This window comes from Oryx dammah, unplaced genomic scaffold (assembly GCF_014754425.2).
Source record: "Oryx dammah isolate SB20612 unplaced genomic scaffold, SCBI_Odam_1.1 HiC_scaffold_23, whole genome shotgun sequence".
NCBI lineage: Eukaryota > Metazoa > Chordata > Mammalia > Artiodactyla > Bovidae > Oryx > Oryx dammah.
Window position 1 is genome coordinate 4,261,800 of NW_024070207.1, and position 17,483 is coordinate 4,279,282.

Below are 17,483 nucleotides of genomic sequence, written 5' to 3' on the forward strand. Positions count from 1 at the left end.
CATTCTTAACAGTTCTTTCCCTTTACCATTCAGGTTTCATCCCCCACGCCAGTCAAGCCAGTGGTATGTCTATAATATACACTGCAACCATCCTTGGTCACCCTAATCCAAGTCACCATCATTTCCTGCCTAGACCATACTCACTGTTTCTTAACTCTTCTCCCATTTACTATTCTTGACCCCTTCCCTCCATTTTCCACATAGCTGCCATAATTGAATCTTTTTCAAAGTGTAACTTTCGTCAACCTCTCCTGTTTAAAGTCTTTCAGTACATTCCCATTACTTTAGGATGAAACCTAAGCTTCTTATCATGGCCACGAAGGCCCCAACTACTTCTCAAACTTCATTTCCTCATTGTTAGGTTATTAGGCAAAAACACTTAAGGTATAATAGATTTAGGAAATGATAACACCCAGATAAAGCCCTGCTTTATTTATGGACAGACTTCAGTGGTAATTTGTTGACTTTGCATTGTGAATCTCTTGTCTGTGGGCATATACTGATCTTATCAGTATCCACAGTCAGTTAATGAATAAGGAAAACATAACCCTAAGCTTACTATACACTTCCCAAACCTCTATTATCTGACCTGTAACCCTAAGTAGAACTGCCAATCCGAGCAGCACTAATGTGGAGAGGACTCTAATGACTCCAGTATTTTGACCTCAGTACTGACACTGCCCTCGTGACAACCTACATTCAATTTGGGTTAAAGTCGACAATTTTGTATATGTATGTATCTGTGAACTCAACGCACTGAACTTACTCTGGGAAAACTCAGTCAAGTACAAAAATGGCTTTGCCAAATAGTATCAGTTCAGTTCAGTTCAGTTCAGTCACTCAGTCGTGTCTGACTCTTTGTGACCCCATGAATTGCAGCACGCCAGGCCTCCCTGTCCATTACCAACTCCCGGAGTTCACTCAGACTCATGTCCATCGAGTCCGTGATGCCATCCAGCCATCTCATCCTCGGTCGTCCCCTTCTCCTCCTGCCCCCAATCCCTCCCAGCATCAGAGTCTTTTCCAGTGAGTCAACTCTTTGCATGAGGTGTCCAAAGTACTGGAGCTTCAGCTTTAGCATCATTCCTTCCAAAGAAATCCCAGGGTTCATCTCCTTCAGAATGGACTGGTTGGATCTCCTTGCAGTCCAAGGGACCCTCAAGAGACTTCTCCAACACCACAGTTCAAACGTTTAAATTCTTCGGCGCTCAGCCTTCTTCACAGTCCAACTCTCACATCCATACGTGACCACAGGAAAAAGCATAGCCTTGACTAGACGGACCTTAGTCGGCAAAGTAATGTCTCTGCTTTTGAATATACTATCTAGTTTGGTCATAACTTTTCTTCCAAGGAGTAAATGTCTTTTAATTTCATAGCTGCAGTCACCATCTGCAGTGATTTTGGAGCCCCAAAAAATAAAGTCTGACACTGTTTCTATTGTTTCCCCATCTATTTCCCATGAAGTGATGAGACCAGATGCCATGATCTTCGTTTTCTGAATGTTGAGCTTTAAGCCAACTTTTTCACTCTCCTCTTTCACTTTCATCAAGAGGCTTTTTACTTCCTCTTCACTTTCTGCCATAAGGGTGGTGTCATCTGCATATCTGAGGTTATTGATATTTCTCCCAGCAATCTTGATTCCAGCTTGTGTTTCTTCCAGTCCAGCATTTCTCATGATGTACTCTGCATATAAGTTAAACAAGCAGGGTGACAATATACAGCCTTGATGTACTCCTTTTCCTATTTGGAACCAGTCTGTTGTTCCACATCCAGTTCTAAATGTTGCTTCCTGACCTGCATACAGATTTCTCAAGAGGCAGGTCAGGTGGTCTGGTATTCCCATCTCTTTCAGAATTTTCCACAGTTTATTGTGATCCACACAGTCAAAGGCTTTGGCATAGTCAACCAAGCAGAAATAGATGTTTTTCTGGAACTCTCTTGCTTTTTCCATGATCCAGCAGATGTTGGCAGTTTGATCTCTGGTTCCTCTGCCTTTTCTAAAACCAGCTTGTACATCAGGGAGTTCACGGTTCACGTATTGCTTGAACCTGGCTTGGAGAATTTTGAGCATTACTTTACTAGCATGTGAGATGAGTGCAATTGTGCAGTAGTTTGAGCATTCTTTGGCATTGCCTTTCTTTGGGATTGGAATGAAAACTGACCTTTTCCAGTCCTGTGGCCACTGCTGAGTTTTCCAAACTTGCTGGCATATTGAGTGCAGCAGTTTCACAGCATCATCTTTCAGGATTTGAAACAGCTCAACTTGAATTCCATCACCTCCACTAGCTTTGTTCGTAGTGATGCTTTCTAAGGCCCACTTGACTTCACATTCCAAGATGTCTGGCTCTAGATTAGTGATCACATCATTATGACTATCTGGATCATGAAGATCTTTTTTGTACAGTTCTTCTGTGTATTCTTGCCACCTCTTCTTAATATCTTCTGCTTCTGTTAGGTCCAGGCCGGGCCAAATAGTATAGTCCCAGTAATTTCCCTGATGAGGTCAGAAATACAGTTTGTGGGTAATTCAGCTACAGTCACAAAAATTACACTCACGAAGGCTAACATTCTTTTAAGATAGCATCATGATTTTATGATGACAGTATCTGCATGTATTTAGTTCTTGCCAAATATAACGTGGAAGAAAATGTTCAAATGGTTTCTCAATCCATAATCTTTTCGGACCGTATTAAAGATATAATATACCAGGAGGAAAGTTGCCATTAAGTGATTGCTCAGATGAAAACATCTGTGAATGCTTTTTCATGAAGCAGATAGTTGTTTTGGAGGGGGAAAAAAAGTGTTCATTTCTTACTTCTAGTTTATTAACATTTTCATAATATTCATTATAACTCAAAACTAAATGCATATATAAACATAGGCTCAAAATCCCAAATTTTACAAACTTGTAATTTCAGATCTCTTAAGACTTTTGTCCTTTCTAGCCTTTAGTCAACAGTCTACATTTTACATATTTTTCTGTAATTTTACTAATTTTAAGTCCCCCTGTTATAGGTAATATTAAGTAGCATCCTTTCACAAGAATCCCTTTTACCACTAATGTTCTGATTCCAAGGCAAAAGAAGAATGCATTACATAAACTTGACAGATGAATATTAATATAGGATTGTCATAAAGTAGCTGAAGGTTCTGGCAAGCTTTTTGTTAAGGAGAATAACATTCCTTTCACTCACATAAAATCTACAAGGAAGGACAATCAGCATAGTCCAGCCTCAACTCAGTAAAGACACGACTTGATCCATTAAAATTATTCCACTTTGACATGTGGGTGAGTCAGATATCTTTTACTCTAAGAAAACAAATGAGCTTTGAAAAAGATTCTACCTAATGACAACAAACTATTCCAACCAGACTATATTCAGCATCACGTTATAGAAGCTTTGGTTTGCATCTGTACATCCCAATCCTGGCCTAGAGCTAAGACTGTCAACAAGAATAGGAGATTTCACTTTGTTTTTTAGCCTTTGATTTAAAAAATCACACATACGATTTGCTGCAGGCAGAATAACACTTGCAGAAGAGGCATCAGGTAAAAGAACTCCATGCTTCACTGGCAGCTTGGCTGCCCAGTGCTGATGGGTTGGTGACCAGGGTATAGAATGTTGAGCTGCAAATCAGAATTAGGAGGGTTTTTAAATCTTCTCTCCCTCTTCCTTTACCCCATTTATCCTTTTAGCATACCTTCGATAGTTAGTAGCAAGATTTTGTTTCATTTTGTCCTTTTGTTAGAAGGCTCCATTTGTTTCTTCTTTTAAAAAAAGTGCATATAGACTGAGGTTTGCAGGTTGAGATCTTATGCAAATGTATGAACCCAGACAGTGAAATATACTTAGGTTTTTTTTATTATTATTTTTTAGTTAAACATGCTTATGGTTTATAAAGTGGTTCACATGTTGTGTTATGGATGTTCCTCTGCTCCCAGCATCAGTTCAGGCCATATTATGGATCCAGCTGAGAAAAACTGTACCTTATCCCCAAAGGCACATGTTCCAAGGACAAACAATGGATGGCTGTTGTGAACACACACTGAGGACAAATATTTTTAAATTTCATTTAGTAAGGATCCTGGTGGCTCAGACAGTAAAGAATCTGCCTGCAAGGAAGGAGACTCAGGTTGAATTCATGGGTTGTGAAGATCCCCTGGAGAAGGGCATGGCAACCCATTCCAGTATTCTTGCCTGAAGAATTCCATGGACAGAGCCTGGTGGGCTGCAGTCCAGTCGATGGGGTAGCAAAGAGTCGGACACGACTGAGTGTCTTAACACTTTTACTTTCACTAGTTAAATTGTGTTTTCTGTTAAGATGACTTTTTAACAGTTTTTTTTCCTCCCTCTTGAGAGTGACTCATTCTCTAATGGATTTTTTTTTTTTTTCCCAATTAGAGGGATTTCTTATTTGGGTGCCATTTCTCACTTGCTTTCTTTAAAGCCCACAGTGCTGAGCCTTTGCTCTTGTTATTGTATTAACATATTTACTTCATTTCCATGTATAGCATTCATATAAAATGAAACGATTAACTTATAAGTGTACCTGAGAAAGAATGCAACCGTGCCTATTGTTCACACTGCTTGTAATGTCCTTTTCTTTTTTATGTATATTTTCTGGATCAGTCACTTTAATGTTGTGCCGCTCAGCTGATAGTAATTCTTCACCTAAATGTATTCAGTTCGAGAAAATTGCAAGGTGCTTATATTCATACTTGGACCTATTCACATACCAACTTTCAAGAGTAAGGATGTTAAGAAGTGCTCAGTTGCTTTGTCAGTGGGTAAAATTAATAGAAATATTTAATTCAGAGAAAAAAATTACTCCACTTGCTGGGAAAAAATTTTTATTTACATAAGATTACACATTCTGCCCATGGTCTAGAGAATGTCACCAAAGTACTGTGATTTTTTTTTTTCAATACATATCAGTTCTCTTATGTCCTATGTAATTGAATAGTCTTTCCATATAAAATCTCACTTAAAACATTTATCTTTTCACTTCCTTTTATTCAAATTATGAATTGGAGCAAATCTATCATTTCAAATGTTTTGAATGACAATCAGGCTACTCTCATTATATTTGTTTGAAGCCAGAAAAGAAGTACTATATGTATATTTTTTAACTGATGTAAGTAGATAAATAAGATTTTGGGGAAAAATTTCTCCCTACATATAACTCAAGAGAGTGTACTGAACTTAAAAGGTTATTTATGGAATACAAGGAAGAGAACTATAATAACAAACCTGATAGCTATAATTTAATTTTTTGGTGTTGTAAATTCAGATGTAGTAATTTAGTAGCAGATGTAGAAAATGAAATGAGAGAAAAAATTTAAAGTGCCACCTAACTGACTAGTCAGTCATTGAAAATGCCTGTAATGGGAATTTACTGAGCTAAAAAGTGTTTGCACTGTCATTAAAGACTCCTTAATTTATATTAGTGAACTAATATAATGACAAGCACAAAAATAGACCCTGAGGCGAGGGCTACATAGTAGAGAATCATTTCTAACTCATTCTGGTATTTAAATGTTTTTAGAACTCCAACCACCCTGTATCTCCTTACCACCTACAGTGAAAATATATATATATATATATAATTAGATTTAATAATTATATATATATATGTTATATGTGTGTGTGTGTGTGTATTTCCCTCTCTCACACATATATGCATGAAAGCATGCACAAACCCTGAAGACCTATTGGAAGTAATGTAAGCTAGGACCTAATTGGTTACATTATCAGTATTACCTCCTCTTAAAATTGTAGCAAATGTATTCATGGCAAATAATCAGGCATGTAGACACATGTTAATTCTTTTTAATACTTAAAAAAAATCTTATGTATTAGGCAATTCTAGAAAAGCAAAGTAACTAAATTGTAAGTTTCTTAAGAAAAATATGAATGCACAGATTTTATGCACAAATTTTTTGACCCCACGGACTGAAGCACAAATTTTTTGACCCCATGAACTGAAGCAAGCCAGGCTTCTCTGTCCCTCAAAATCTCCTGAAGTTTGCTCAAACTCATGTCCATCGATTTGGTGATGCCATCCAACCGTCTCAACCTCTGCTGTCCCCTTCTCCTCCCGCCTTCAATCTTTCCCAGCATCAGGGTCTTTTCCAGTGAGTCAAATGGCATCAAATGGTCAAAGTGTTAGAGCTTCAGCTTCAGCATCAGTCCTTCCAAAGAATATTCAGGACTGATTTCCTTTATGATTGACTGGTTGGATCTCCTTGCAGTCCAAGTGACTCTCAAGAGTCTTCTCCAACACCACAGTTCAAAAGCATCAATTCTTTGGTGCTCAGCTTTCTTTGTAGTCCAACTCTCATATCCATACATGACCACAGTAAAAACCATAACGTTGACTAGACGGACTTTTGTTGGCAAAGTACTGTCTCTGCTTTTTATTATACTGTCTAGGTTGATCATAGCTTTTCTTCCAGGGAGCATTTATGTTTTAATTTCATAGCTGTAGTCACCATCCACAGTGATTTTGGAGCCCAGGAAAATAAAATCAGTCACTGCTTCCACCTTTTCCCCTTCTATTTGCATGAAGTAATGGGACCGTATGTTGTGATCTTATTTCTTCAGTGCTGAATTTTAAGCCAGCTTTTTCGCTCTCCTCTTTCACCTCAAGAGCTTGTTTAGTTTCTGCCATTAGAATGGTATCATCTGCATATCTGAGATTGTTGATATTTCTCCCAGCAATCTTTATTCTACTTTGTGATTCATCCAGCTTGGCATTTCGCATGACATACTCTGCATATAAGTTAAATAAGCAGGGTGACAATATACAGCCTTGTCATACTCCTTTCCCAATTTCAAGTCAGTCAGTTGTTCCACATCTGTTTCTAACTGTTGCTTCCTGACCTGCATACAAGTTCCTCAGGAGACAAGTAAGATAGTCTGGTCTTTAAGAATTTTCCACAGTTTGTTGTGATCCACACAGTCAAAGGCTTCAGTGTAGTCAATAAAGCAGAACTAGATGTTTTTCTGGAACTTTCTCCCTGAGTCACTGAATGCTGGCAATTTGATCTCTGGTTCCTCTGCCTTGTCTGAATCCAGAGTATACATCTGGAAGTTCTCAGTTCACACACTGCTAAAGCTGAGCTTGAAGGATTTTGAGCATAACCTTGCTGGCATGTGAAATGAGCACAGCTGTATGGTAGTTCTGAACATTCATTGTCATTGCACTTCTTTGGGATTAGAATGAAAACTGACCTTTTCTAGTCCTGTGGAAACTGCTGAGTTTTCCAGATTTGCTGACATGAGTGTAGCACTTTAACAGCATCTTTTATGATTTTAAATAGCTCAGCTGGAATTTCATCACCTCCACTAACTTTGTTTCTAGTAATGCTTCCTAAGGCCCACTTGACTTCATACTCCAGGATGTCCGGCTCTAGGTGAGTGATCACACCATCATGGTTATCTGTGTCATCAAGATCTTTTTTGTCCTTCTGTGTATCCTTGCCAACTCTTCTTAATCTCTTCTGCTTCTGTTAGGTCCTTACCATTTCTGTCCTTTATCGTGCCCATCCTTGTTCCTTGATACTTCACATTTTCTTGGAGAGATCTCTAGTCAGTCTTATTGTGTTGTTTTCCCTCGATTTCTTTGCATTGTTCATTTAAGAAGCGTTCTTATCTCTCCTTAGGGTTCCCTCATAACTCAGTTGGTAAAGAATCTGCCTGCAATGCAGGAGACCCTGGTTTGATTCCTGGGTCAGGAAGATCCACTGGAGAAGGGAAAGGCTACCCACTCCAGTATCCTGGCCTGGAGAATTCCATGGACTATTCAGTGCATGGGGTCACAAAGGTTCAGGCATGACTGAACAACTTTCACTTTCACTTTCTTTCTTATCTCTCCTTGGCTATTCTCTGGAACTCTGCATTCAGTTGGGTATGTCTTTCCTTTTCTCCCTTGCCTTTCACTTGTTTTCTTGCCTCAGCTACTTATAAAGCCTCCTCAGACAACCAGTTTGCCTCCTTACATTTCATTTTCTTCAGAATGGTTTTGGTCACTTCTTTCTGTACAATGCCCTGAACTTCCATCCATTGTTCTTCAGGTACTTTCTCAGATCTAATCCCTTGAATCTATCTGTGACTTAACACTGTAAAATTGTAAGGGATTTGATTTAGGTCATATACAAAAAGGATGTCCTTTTCATTATAGGGGACTGGAATGCAAAAGTAGGAACTCAAGAAACACCTGGAGTAACAGGCAAATTTGGCCTTGAAATGCGGAATGAAGCAGGGCAAAGACTAATAGAGTTTTGCCAAGAAAATGCACTGGTCATAGCAAACACCCTCTTCCAACAACACAAGAGAAGACTCTACACAAGGACATCAGCAGATACTCAACACCAAAATCATATTGATTATATTCTTTGCAGCCAAAGATTGAGAAACTCTATACAGTCAACAAAAACAAGACCAGGAGCTGACTGTGGCTCAGATCATGAACTCCTTGTTACCAAATTCAGACTTTAATTGAAGAAAGTAGGGAAAACTGCTAGACCATTCAGGTATGACCTAAGTCAAATCCCTTATGATTATACAGTGGAAGTGAGAAATAGATTTAAGGGCCTACATCTGATAGATAGAGTGCCTGATGAACTATGGAATGAGGTTTGTGACATTGTACAGGAGACAGGAATCAAGACCATCCCCATGGAAAAGAAATGCAAAAAAGCAAAATGGCTGTCTGGGGAGGCCTGACAAATAGCTGTGACAAGAAGAGAGGCAAAAAGCAAAGGAGAAAAGGAAAGATATAAGCATCTGAATGCAGAGTTCCAAAGAATAGCAAGAAGAGATAAGAAAGCCTTCTTCAGCAATCAATGCAATGAAATAGAGGAAAAGAACAGAATGGGAAAGACTAGAGATCTCTTCAAGAAAATTAGAGATACCAAGGGAACATTTCATGCAAAGATGGGCTTGATAAAGGACAGAAATGGTATGGACCTTACAGATGCAGAAGATATTAAGAAGAGGTGGAAAAAAAAAAAAAAAAAGAAGAGGTGGCAAGAATAAAAAGAAGAACTGTACAAAAAAGATCTTCACGACCCAGATAATCACGATGGTGTGATCACTCATCTAGAGCCAGACATCCTGGAATGTGAAGTCAAGTGGGCCTTAGAAAGCATCACTACGAACAAAGCTAGTGGAGGTGATGGAATTCCTATTGAGCTATTTCAAATCCTGAAAGATGATGCTGTGAAAGTGCTGTACTAAATATGCCAGCAAATTTGGAAAACTCAGCAATAGCCACAGGACTGGAAAAGGTCAGTTTTCATTCCAATCCCAAAGAAAGGCAATGCCAAAGAATGCTCAAACTACCGCACAATTATACTCATCTCACATGCTAGTAAAGTAATGCTCAAAATTCTCCAAGCCAGGCTTCAGTAATACATGAACTGTGAACTTCCCAATGTTCAAGCTGGTTTTAGAAAAGGCAGAGGAACCAGAGATCAAATTGCCAACATCCGCTGGATCATGGAAAAAGCAAGAGAGTTCCAGAAAAACATCTATTTCTGCTTGATTGACTCTGCCAAAGCCTTTGACAGTGTGGATCACAGTAAACTGCGGAAAATTCTGAAAGAGATGGGGATACCAGACCACCTGATCTGCCTCTTGAGAGACCTGTATGCCGGTCAGGAAACAACAGTTAGAACTGGACATGGAACAACAGACTGGTTCCAAATAGGAAAAGGAGTACGTCAAGGCTGTATATTGTCACCCTTCTTGTTTAACTTATATGCAGAGTACATCATGAGAAACGTTGGACTACAAGAAGCACAAGCTGTAATCAAGATTGCCAGGAGAAATATCAATAACCTCAGATATGCAGATGACACCACCCTTATGGCAGAAGTGAGGAGAAACTAAAAGGCCTCTTGATGAAAGTGAAAGAGGAGAGTGAAAAAGTTGGCTTAAAGCTCAACATTCAGAAAACGAAGATCATAGCATCCGGTCCCATCACTTCATGAGAAATAGATGGGGAAACAGTGGAAACAGTGTCAGACTTTATTTTGGGGGGCTCCAAAATCACTGCAGATGGTGATTGCAGCCATGAAATTAAAAGACACTTACTCCTTGGAAGAAAAGTTATGACCAACCTAGATAGTATATTCAAAAGCAGAGACATTACTTTGCCGACTAAGGTCCGTCTAGTCAAGGCTATGGTTTTTCCTGGGGTCATGTATGGATGTGAGAGTTGGACTGTGAAGAAGGCTGAGCACTGAAGAATTGATGCTTTTGAACTGTGGTGTTGGAGAAGACTCTTGAGGGTCCCTTGGACTGCAAGGAGATCCAACCAGTCCATTCTGAAGGAGATCAGCCCTGGGATTTCTTTGGAGGGAATGATGCTAAAGCTGAAACTCCAGTACTTTGGCCACCTCATGGAAGAGTTGACTTATTGGCAAATACTCTGATGCTGGTAGGGATTGGCGCAGGAGGAGAAGGGGACGACCCAGGATGAGATGACTGGATGGCATCACTGACTTGATGGACGCGAGTCTGAGTGAACTCCTGGAGTTGGTGATGGACAGGGAGGCCTGGTGTACTGCGATTCATGGGGTCGCAAAGAGTCAGACACGACTGAGTGACTGAACTGAACTGTACTGAATACCTGAACGGGCTAGTAGTTTTCCCTGCTTTCTTCCATTTAAGCCAGAATTTTGCAAGAAGGAGCTCATAGTCAGAGCCAGAGTCAGCTCCAGGTCTTGTTTCTGCTGACTATTTAGTGCTTCTACATCTTCAGCTACAAAGGACATAATTAATCTGACTTTGGTATTGTCCATCTGGTAGTGTCCATGTGTGCAGTGATCACTTGTGTTTTGGAAAAAGGTGTTTGCTATGACCAGTGTTTTCTCTTGACAAAACTCTGTTAGCCATTGTCCTGTTTCATTTTATATTTCAAGACCAAACTTGCCTGTTATTCCAGGTATCTCTTGACTTCCTACTTTTGCATTCCAATCCCCTATGATGGAGAAGAAACTTTTTTTGGTATTAGTTCTAGAAGGTATTGGCCTGCCCTGGTGGCTCAGAGGGTAAAGTGTCTGAGTGCAATGTGGGAGACTCGGCTTCAATCCCTGGGACTGGAAGATCCTCTAGAGAAGGAAATAGCAACCCACTCCAGTATTCTTGCCTGAAGATCCCATGGACCGAAGAGCCTGGTAGGCTACAGTCCACAGGGTTGCAAAGAGTTGGACACAACTGAGCAACTTCACTAGAAGGTGCTATAGGTCTTTATAGAAACAGTCAACTTAAGCTTATTCAGCATCAGTTCTTGCGGCATAGACTTGGATTACTGTGATGTTGAATGGAGACCATTCTGTCGTTTTTGAGGCTGCACCAGAGTACTGCATTTCAGACTCTTTTGTTGGCTATGAGGGCTGCTCTGTTTTTTTCTGAAGGATCCTTGCCCACAGTAGTAGATATAATGGTCATCCAAATTAAATTTTCCCATTCCCGTCCATTTTAGTTCATTGATTCCTCAAGATGTTGATGTTCAATCTTGCCATCTCCTGCTTGACCATGTCCAATTTACCTTAATTCATGGACTTAACTTCCAGGTTCCAGTACAGTATTATTCTTTACAGCACTGAACTTTACTTTCACCACCAGCCCCATCCACAACTGTCTGTTGTTTCCACTTTGGCTCAGCCGCTTCATTTTTTCTGGAGGTGTTAGTATTTGCTCTCTGCTCTTCGCCAGTAGCATATCGGACACCTTCCAACCTGGGGGACTCATCTTCTGGTATTATATGTTTTTGCCTTTTCTTACTGTTCATGGAGTTCTCTCTGTAAGAATACTGGAGTGGGTTGCAATTTCCTCATCTAGTGGACCACTTTTTTTTTTTTCCAGAAATCTTCGCTATGACCTGTCCATCCTTGGTGGCCCTGCATGGCATGGCTCATAGCTTCATTGAGTTATACAAGCCCCTTCATCATGGCATGGCCATGATCTTTGAACAGGAGATAATATTTCATTTCAGTTCAGTTCAGTCACTCAGTCATGTCTGACTCTTTGCAACCCCATGAAACGCAGCACACCAGGCCTCCCTGTCCATCACCAACTCCCGGAGTTACTCAAACTCACGTCCATCGAGATGGTGATGCCATCCAGCCATCTCATCCTCAGTCATCCCCTTCTCTTCTTGCCCCCAATCCCTCCCAGCATCAGTTTTTTTCCAATGAGTCAACTCTTCACATGAGGTGGCCAAAGTACTGGAGTTTCAGCTTTAGCATCAGTCCTTGAAAAGAACACCCAGGGCTGATCTCATTTAGAATGGACTAGTTGGATCTCCTTGCAGTACAAAGGACTCTCAAGAGTCTTCTCCAACACCACAGTTCAAAAGCATCAATTCTTCAGCACTCAGCTTTCTTTACAGTCCAACACTCACATCCATATGTGACCACAGGAAAAACCATAGCCTTGACTAGACAGACCTTTGTTGGCAAAGTAATGTCTCTGCTTTTGAATATGCTATCTAGGTTGGTCATAACTTTTCTTCCAAGGAGTAAGCGTCTTTTAATTTCATGGCTGCAGTCACCATCTGCAGTGATTTTGGAGCCCCCCAAAAATAAAATCTGACACTGTTTCCACTGTTTCCCCACCTATTTCCCATGAAGAGATGGGACCAGATGCCATGATCTTCGTTTCCTGAATGTTGAGCTTTAAGCCAACTTTTTCACTCTCCTCTTTCACTTTCATCAAGAGGCTTTTTAGTTCCTCTTCACTTTCTGCCGTAAGGGTGGTGTCATCTGCATATCTGAGGTTATTGATATTTCTCCCAGCAATCTTGATTCCAGCTTGTGTTTCTTACAGTCCAGCGTTTCTCATGATGTACTCTGCATAAATAAGCAGGGTGACAATATACAGCCTTGACATACTCCTTTTCCTATTTGAAACCAGTCTGTTGTTCCATGTCCATTTCTAACTGTTGCTTCCTGCCCTGCATACAGATTTCTCAAGAGTCAGGTCAGATGGTCTGGTATTCCCATCTCTTTCAGAATTTTCCACAGTTTATTGTGATCCACACAGTCAAAAGCTTTGGCATAGATAATATTTAACACATAGTAAATACTCAATAAATGTTAGTTATTGATTAGGAGCATAAGTGATTACTAACCCTTATACCTTAGGAGGACTAGTTGAAGGAACTGGATGTTTGTAACCTTGGCAGATTAAGAAGATGCAAAGGACATCTTTCCTATAAAATAGGAAGTATACTTAAGCAATGTTGGTTTAAGGCAAAATGAGGACTAATGGGTAAGAAGACTTCAAGTATGCTGATTTTGATTATAAGCAAGTAGAGTTTTTCTAATTATAGCAACTGTCAAAAAGGAAATAAGGCATTCAGGGATAGAGTGAATCCTCTGTAAATTCATTTGGTATCCCTTCTGTGCCAAGGCCCTCTCTCCAATCCGGGGCCACTTTTGTTGCTCCTCAGCCAGACCTGGAAGTTCACATCTCTTGAAATAGAATTTCACCAATGAGAGGATAAGAAATGAGAAGGAGCACCAAGTCAACCTTTCACCTCCTTTAACCAACTCTTTCAAGTTGGAGTTGCTTTATTTGTCTTATGCAGAGGCCAAGACTGACTTCATGATTGGGGGGCCCAGTGCAAAATGAAATTGCAAAGCCTAGTTTGAAAAATTACTAAGAAGTTCAAAGTGCTGACAATAAAACCTTAAACAAAGAACAGGGCACTTTTAAGCATGGGACCCCATGTGACTTCATGGTTCACATAGCCATTATGTGGCCCTGATGGAGACAACCTGAGACACTAAGCAAGCAGCTGTAGTTTCTGTAAAGGTATAGCCAGTTCAGTAACATCCTCTCTTGTGTCTGCTTTCTTCTCTTTTCCCTCATGCCTGTTTTAATGGGATTTAACCCCACCACTGATAAAGCTGTTACATGCAAGCTTTGTCATAGGCTCTGTTTTCTGGGAATGGAGATTGTCTGTCTATTTATTTATTTAGTAAATTTTATTGAACTTTAGTTGATTTACAGTGTTGTGTTAATTTCTGCAGTACAGCAAAGTGGATTCATGCATGCCTGCTAAGTCGCTTCAGTCATGTCCAACTCTTTGTGACCCTGTGGACTGTAATCTGCCAGGCTCCTCTGTCCATGGGATTCTCCAGGCAAGATTACTGGAGTGGGTTGCCATTTCCTCCTTCAGGGAATCTTCCTAACCCAGGAATCAAACCCGCATCTCTTATCTCTCCTACATTGACAGCAGAGTTCTTTTCTACTAATGCCAGCTGGAAAGCCCCGTGAGGCAAAGTGATTATTATACAAATATTATTTTCCATTATGGTTTATCACAGGATATTGAATATAGTTCTTTGTACTATACAATAGGACCTTATTGTTTACTCATTCTATGTGTAATAGTTTACATCTGCTGATCCCAAACTCCCAGTCCTTGCCATCCCCGTTCTCTGTGCCCCCTGGTAAACACAAGTCTGTTCTCTATGTCTGTGAGTCTGTTTCTATTTTGGAAGTCTAACAATGATGCTGTGTAATCTGAGCTTTTAAACCTTGAGGGGGCTGGTCCATATCTCCTTTAATATCACTTCCAAATCTAAGATACCATAGTTCTAACAATTTAAGGAGATATATTTTATATAATGGTATTTTTTCTTTAATGCAGCTATAAATTTGCAGGTGTGCTAAAATTCTTGGATTCTCACATCTCTAGTATTTTATTTTCTTTTGTTCCAGCATAATATTAATAGTTTATTACAGGGGGAGGACAGAGAAGCTTAGGAAGAGGTATCCTTTACTTCTCTTCCTTATCTCAGTTTTTCACTTTCCCCTTTATTTAAGCATATCCTGCAACCCTGCCTCCTAGACTTCAACTTCCTACTTCCTTTTCATTTTCATTTAATAATTAATATTCTAACTTCTGATTACTTTTGTTGTATCTAACTTCTACATACACATCCATTTGCAGAAGTGGGCATACATTTAAATCCAATTCAAAACTCATTGAAGTATACATATTCATTCAACAAACATTCATTGGGTACAGTATATAATAAGTACTGAGGGAAAAGCAAAGCCATTATGGTGGCTCAGACGGTGAAGCGACTATCTACAATGCGGGAGACCTGGGTTCGATCCCTGGGTCAGGAAGATCCGCTGGAGAAGGAAATGGCAATCCACTCCAGTACTATTGCTTGGAAAATCCCATGGACAGAGGAGCCTGGTAGGTTACAGTCCATGGGGCCACAAAGAGTCAGACACGACTGAGTGACGTTCCTGTACGTTCCTGAGGGAAAAGCAAAATGTTAGTTAGGGATCTTACTATTAAGTAGCATGACAGTTTAGAGCAGAGACTCTGTTTATGTACACAAAGCCAAAAAAAAAATTCTCACTTAAAACAAAAGGTGATATGTGGAAGATCACTTAAACAAATAGAAGTGTCTATAAATGTTAGAGTATTTGGACTAGAGCTCTAGAGGGATTTATAGAGGTCTAAGGATTTGACGTGAAATTGAGGCAGATAGATGTCTAGAAAATATTGTTTTATTCAGAATTCAACTTTAGGGTAAAAGCAATTTCACTGAATTAAAAATAATGCCTCTTGTTATTTGAGTTATCTATACGTTTGTGTGTATAGCAACTTGATTAGGCTGTTTCTTTATCGAACAGTCAGAACAGTCCTCAGATCATCCCCTTTTTACTATTGGGATTACCATTGTGACATAAACTTTGCCTCTGGGCACATTTTGTTTATTGCAGAAAGTTATCATGAGTTTATTTCTTCCATGTAGTCTAAATGACATAAACAACTTGTCAATTTCATATCTTCAGCTTTCTATCAAGTGAGTGGGAATGGAGAGCCTTTTGAATAATTAGCAAGAATCTCCTGGAAAAACTGAAGTGGAAAAATTCAGCTTTAAACTCAGAGAGAATGGTTTTCTTCACAGTAAATTCATCCTTTAAATAAAGCAAGCAATGATTACTGAGCCGTTAGCACATTTTTGGCAGGGCAAAACTCTTTGACTTCTCCAATAAGGAATAATCTCCAAGTTTGTCAGATCTAAACAAATGGAACTAAATTGGACCTAGCTATTTGTACTGACAGATTAATAGGAAAAAAATAATTTGTCTTTAGTGTTGGTATTTGATTTTCACTCTCTTGAACTTCCAAGTATATTTAAGCAATTTCTCTTCATTGAGTTATATAGGTGTGTATGTCAGCATGATGAATTTGTATCAGAAGACTGGCTGAAATTTGCCAGGGGGTTGATTTTTGTCAGTCTCTTGAATTATTCATTGTAATTCTAATATACCTCTGAATGAGACTGCAATTTACTTAAAAAAAGAAAGAATTGTAGTATGATTCTATTTCTGTTTCATGGTCCTTTAATGAAAAGAACTGTATTTCAGAAACCTGGATTTAAAAATCAATGTCATGGGCTACCTATCAAATTTTAATACTTACCTTGTCTTTTCAACTAGAACTCTGTCAAATACTGTTGATATTGATAGAATTGTCTTCATACATAATTGGCAGTCATGGAGTAATAGAGTATCTGTAAAATGGTATAAGCTTTTAAAAAAAAAGGTAGCTCTGTGAAAAGAAGGCATCCTGAGAGATCTGGAAAGTGTGCACATATTTAAGAGTGCTTTGAATATAATATTTAAAATTATTGGTTGTCAATGGGGAGAGAAAAAGAAAAGTGCAGAAAATGTTAGGAGTAATTCAGACAACTAATGAACCCGTTTGATGGCTCACCGAAGCTTTGTGTGTATGTGTGTGCATATGTATTCGCTATGGTTTGCTCTAAATTCTTCACATCAACAGTTATTTTTCTTGTGTCTGAGTATGAAAAGTACTAAACTCAGGAATTTAAACCATAGATATTGGTTCATAAGAATCAGGATCTTTCACCAATGAAAAATATTTGATCCTTTTATGTAATTTAACGTTTAATCATTTACATAGCCGAGAACATGCATTAAATAGATAGGATCTCTTTGAATCCTAGTTTCTCTTTAATCTTCACATTAGATTTTAAAGAATGAAATATTAGGAAGTCCATCAATAAATTTAAATAGAAATGGATTCATTTGAGCTAATGGCTGAATAAAATGACATTCCCATATTAAACATGATGATTTTGGTATATTATATCATACATTTTCAAAACTTCTTTCATGGAGAGTAGACATTTTATAAGCAATAATTGAGAAAAATGTGAGTTGGTTTCATGAAACTATTCTCCACATTAAAAAAAATATTTGAACTGGTATGGTTTTCTTTTAGTTGTTTTGTGGAATACTTGGTAAAGTATTCTAAACATTTTGCACATTGTTCTTTAGTTTCAGCTCAAATTCTCAAGAGCAACCTTGCAGCAATGGAACAACAAATTGTTCATCTGGAACGTGACATCAAGCAATTCCCCAAAACAGAAAGTCAACATGATAAGTTTGTGGAAAAGATGACAATATCCT

At 39.0% G+C, this 17,483-nt stretch overlaps 1 protein-coding gene across 6 annotated transcripts in view; it reads left to right on the forward strand.

Annotated features, from left to right (window-relative positions):
* The window catches only part of DIAPH2 (diaphanous related formin 2), a 968,119-nt gene that overhangs the window by 598,917 nt on the left and 351,719 nt on the right, over positions 1–17,483 (forward strand). For all 6 annotated transcript variants that reach the window (XM_040266684.1, XM_040266683.1, XM_040266685.1 and 3 more), the window contains one exon: positions 17,352–17,476. In XM_040266684.1, the coding sequence (XP_040122618.1) occupies positions 17,352–17,476 (125 nt within the window). The remainder of the gene's footprint in view (positions 1–17,351; positions 17,477–17,483) is intronic.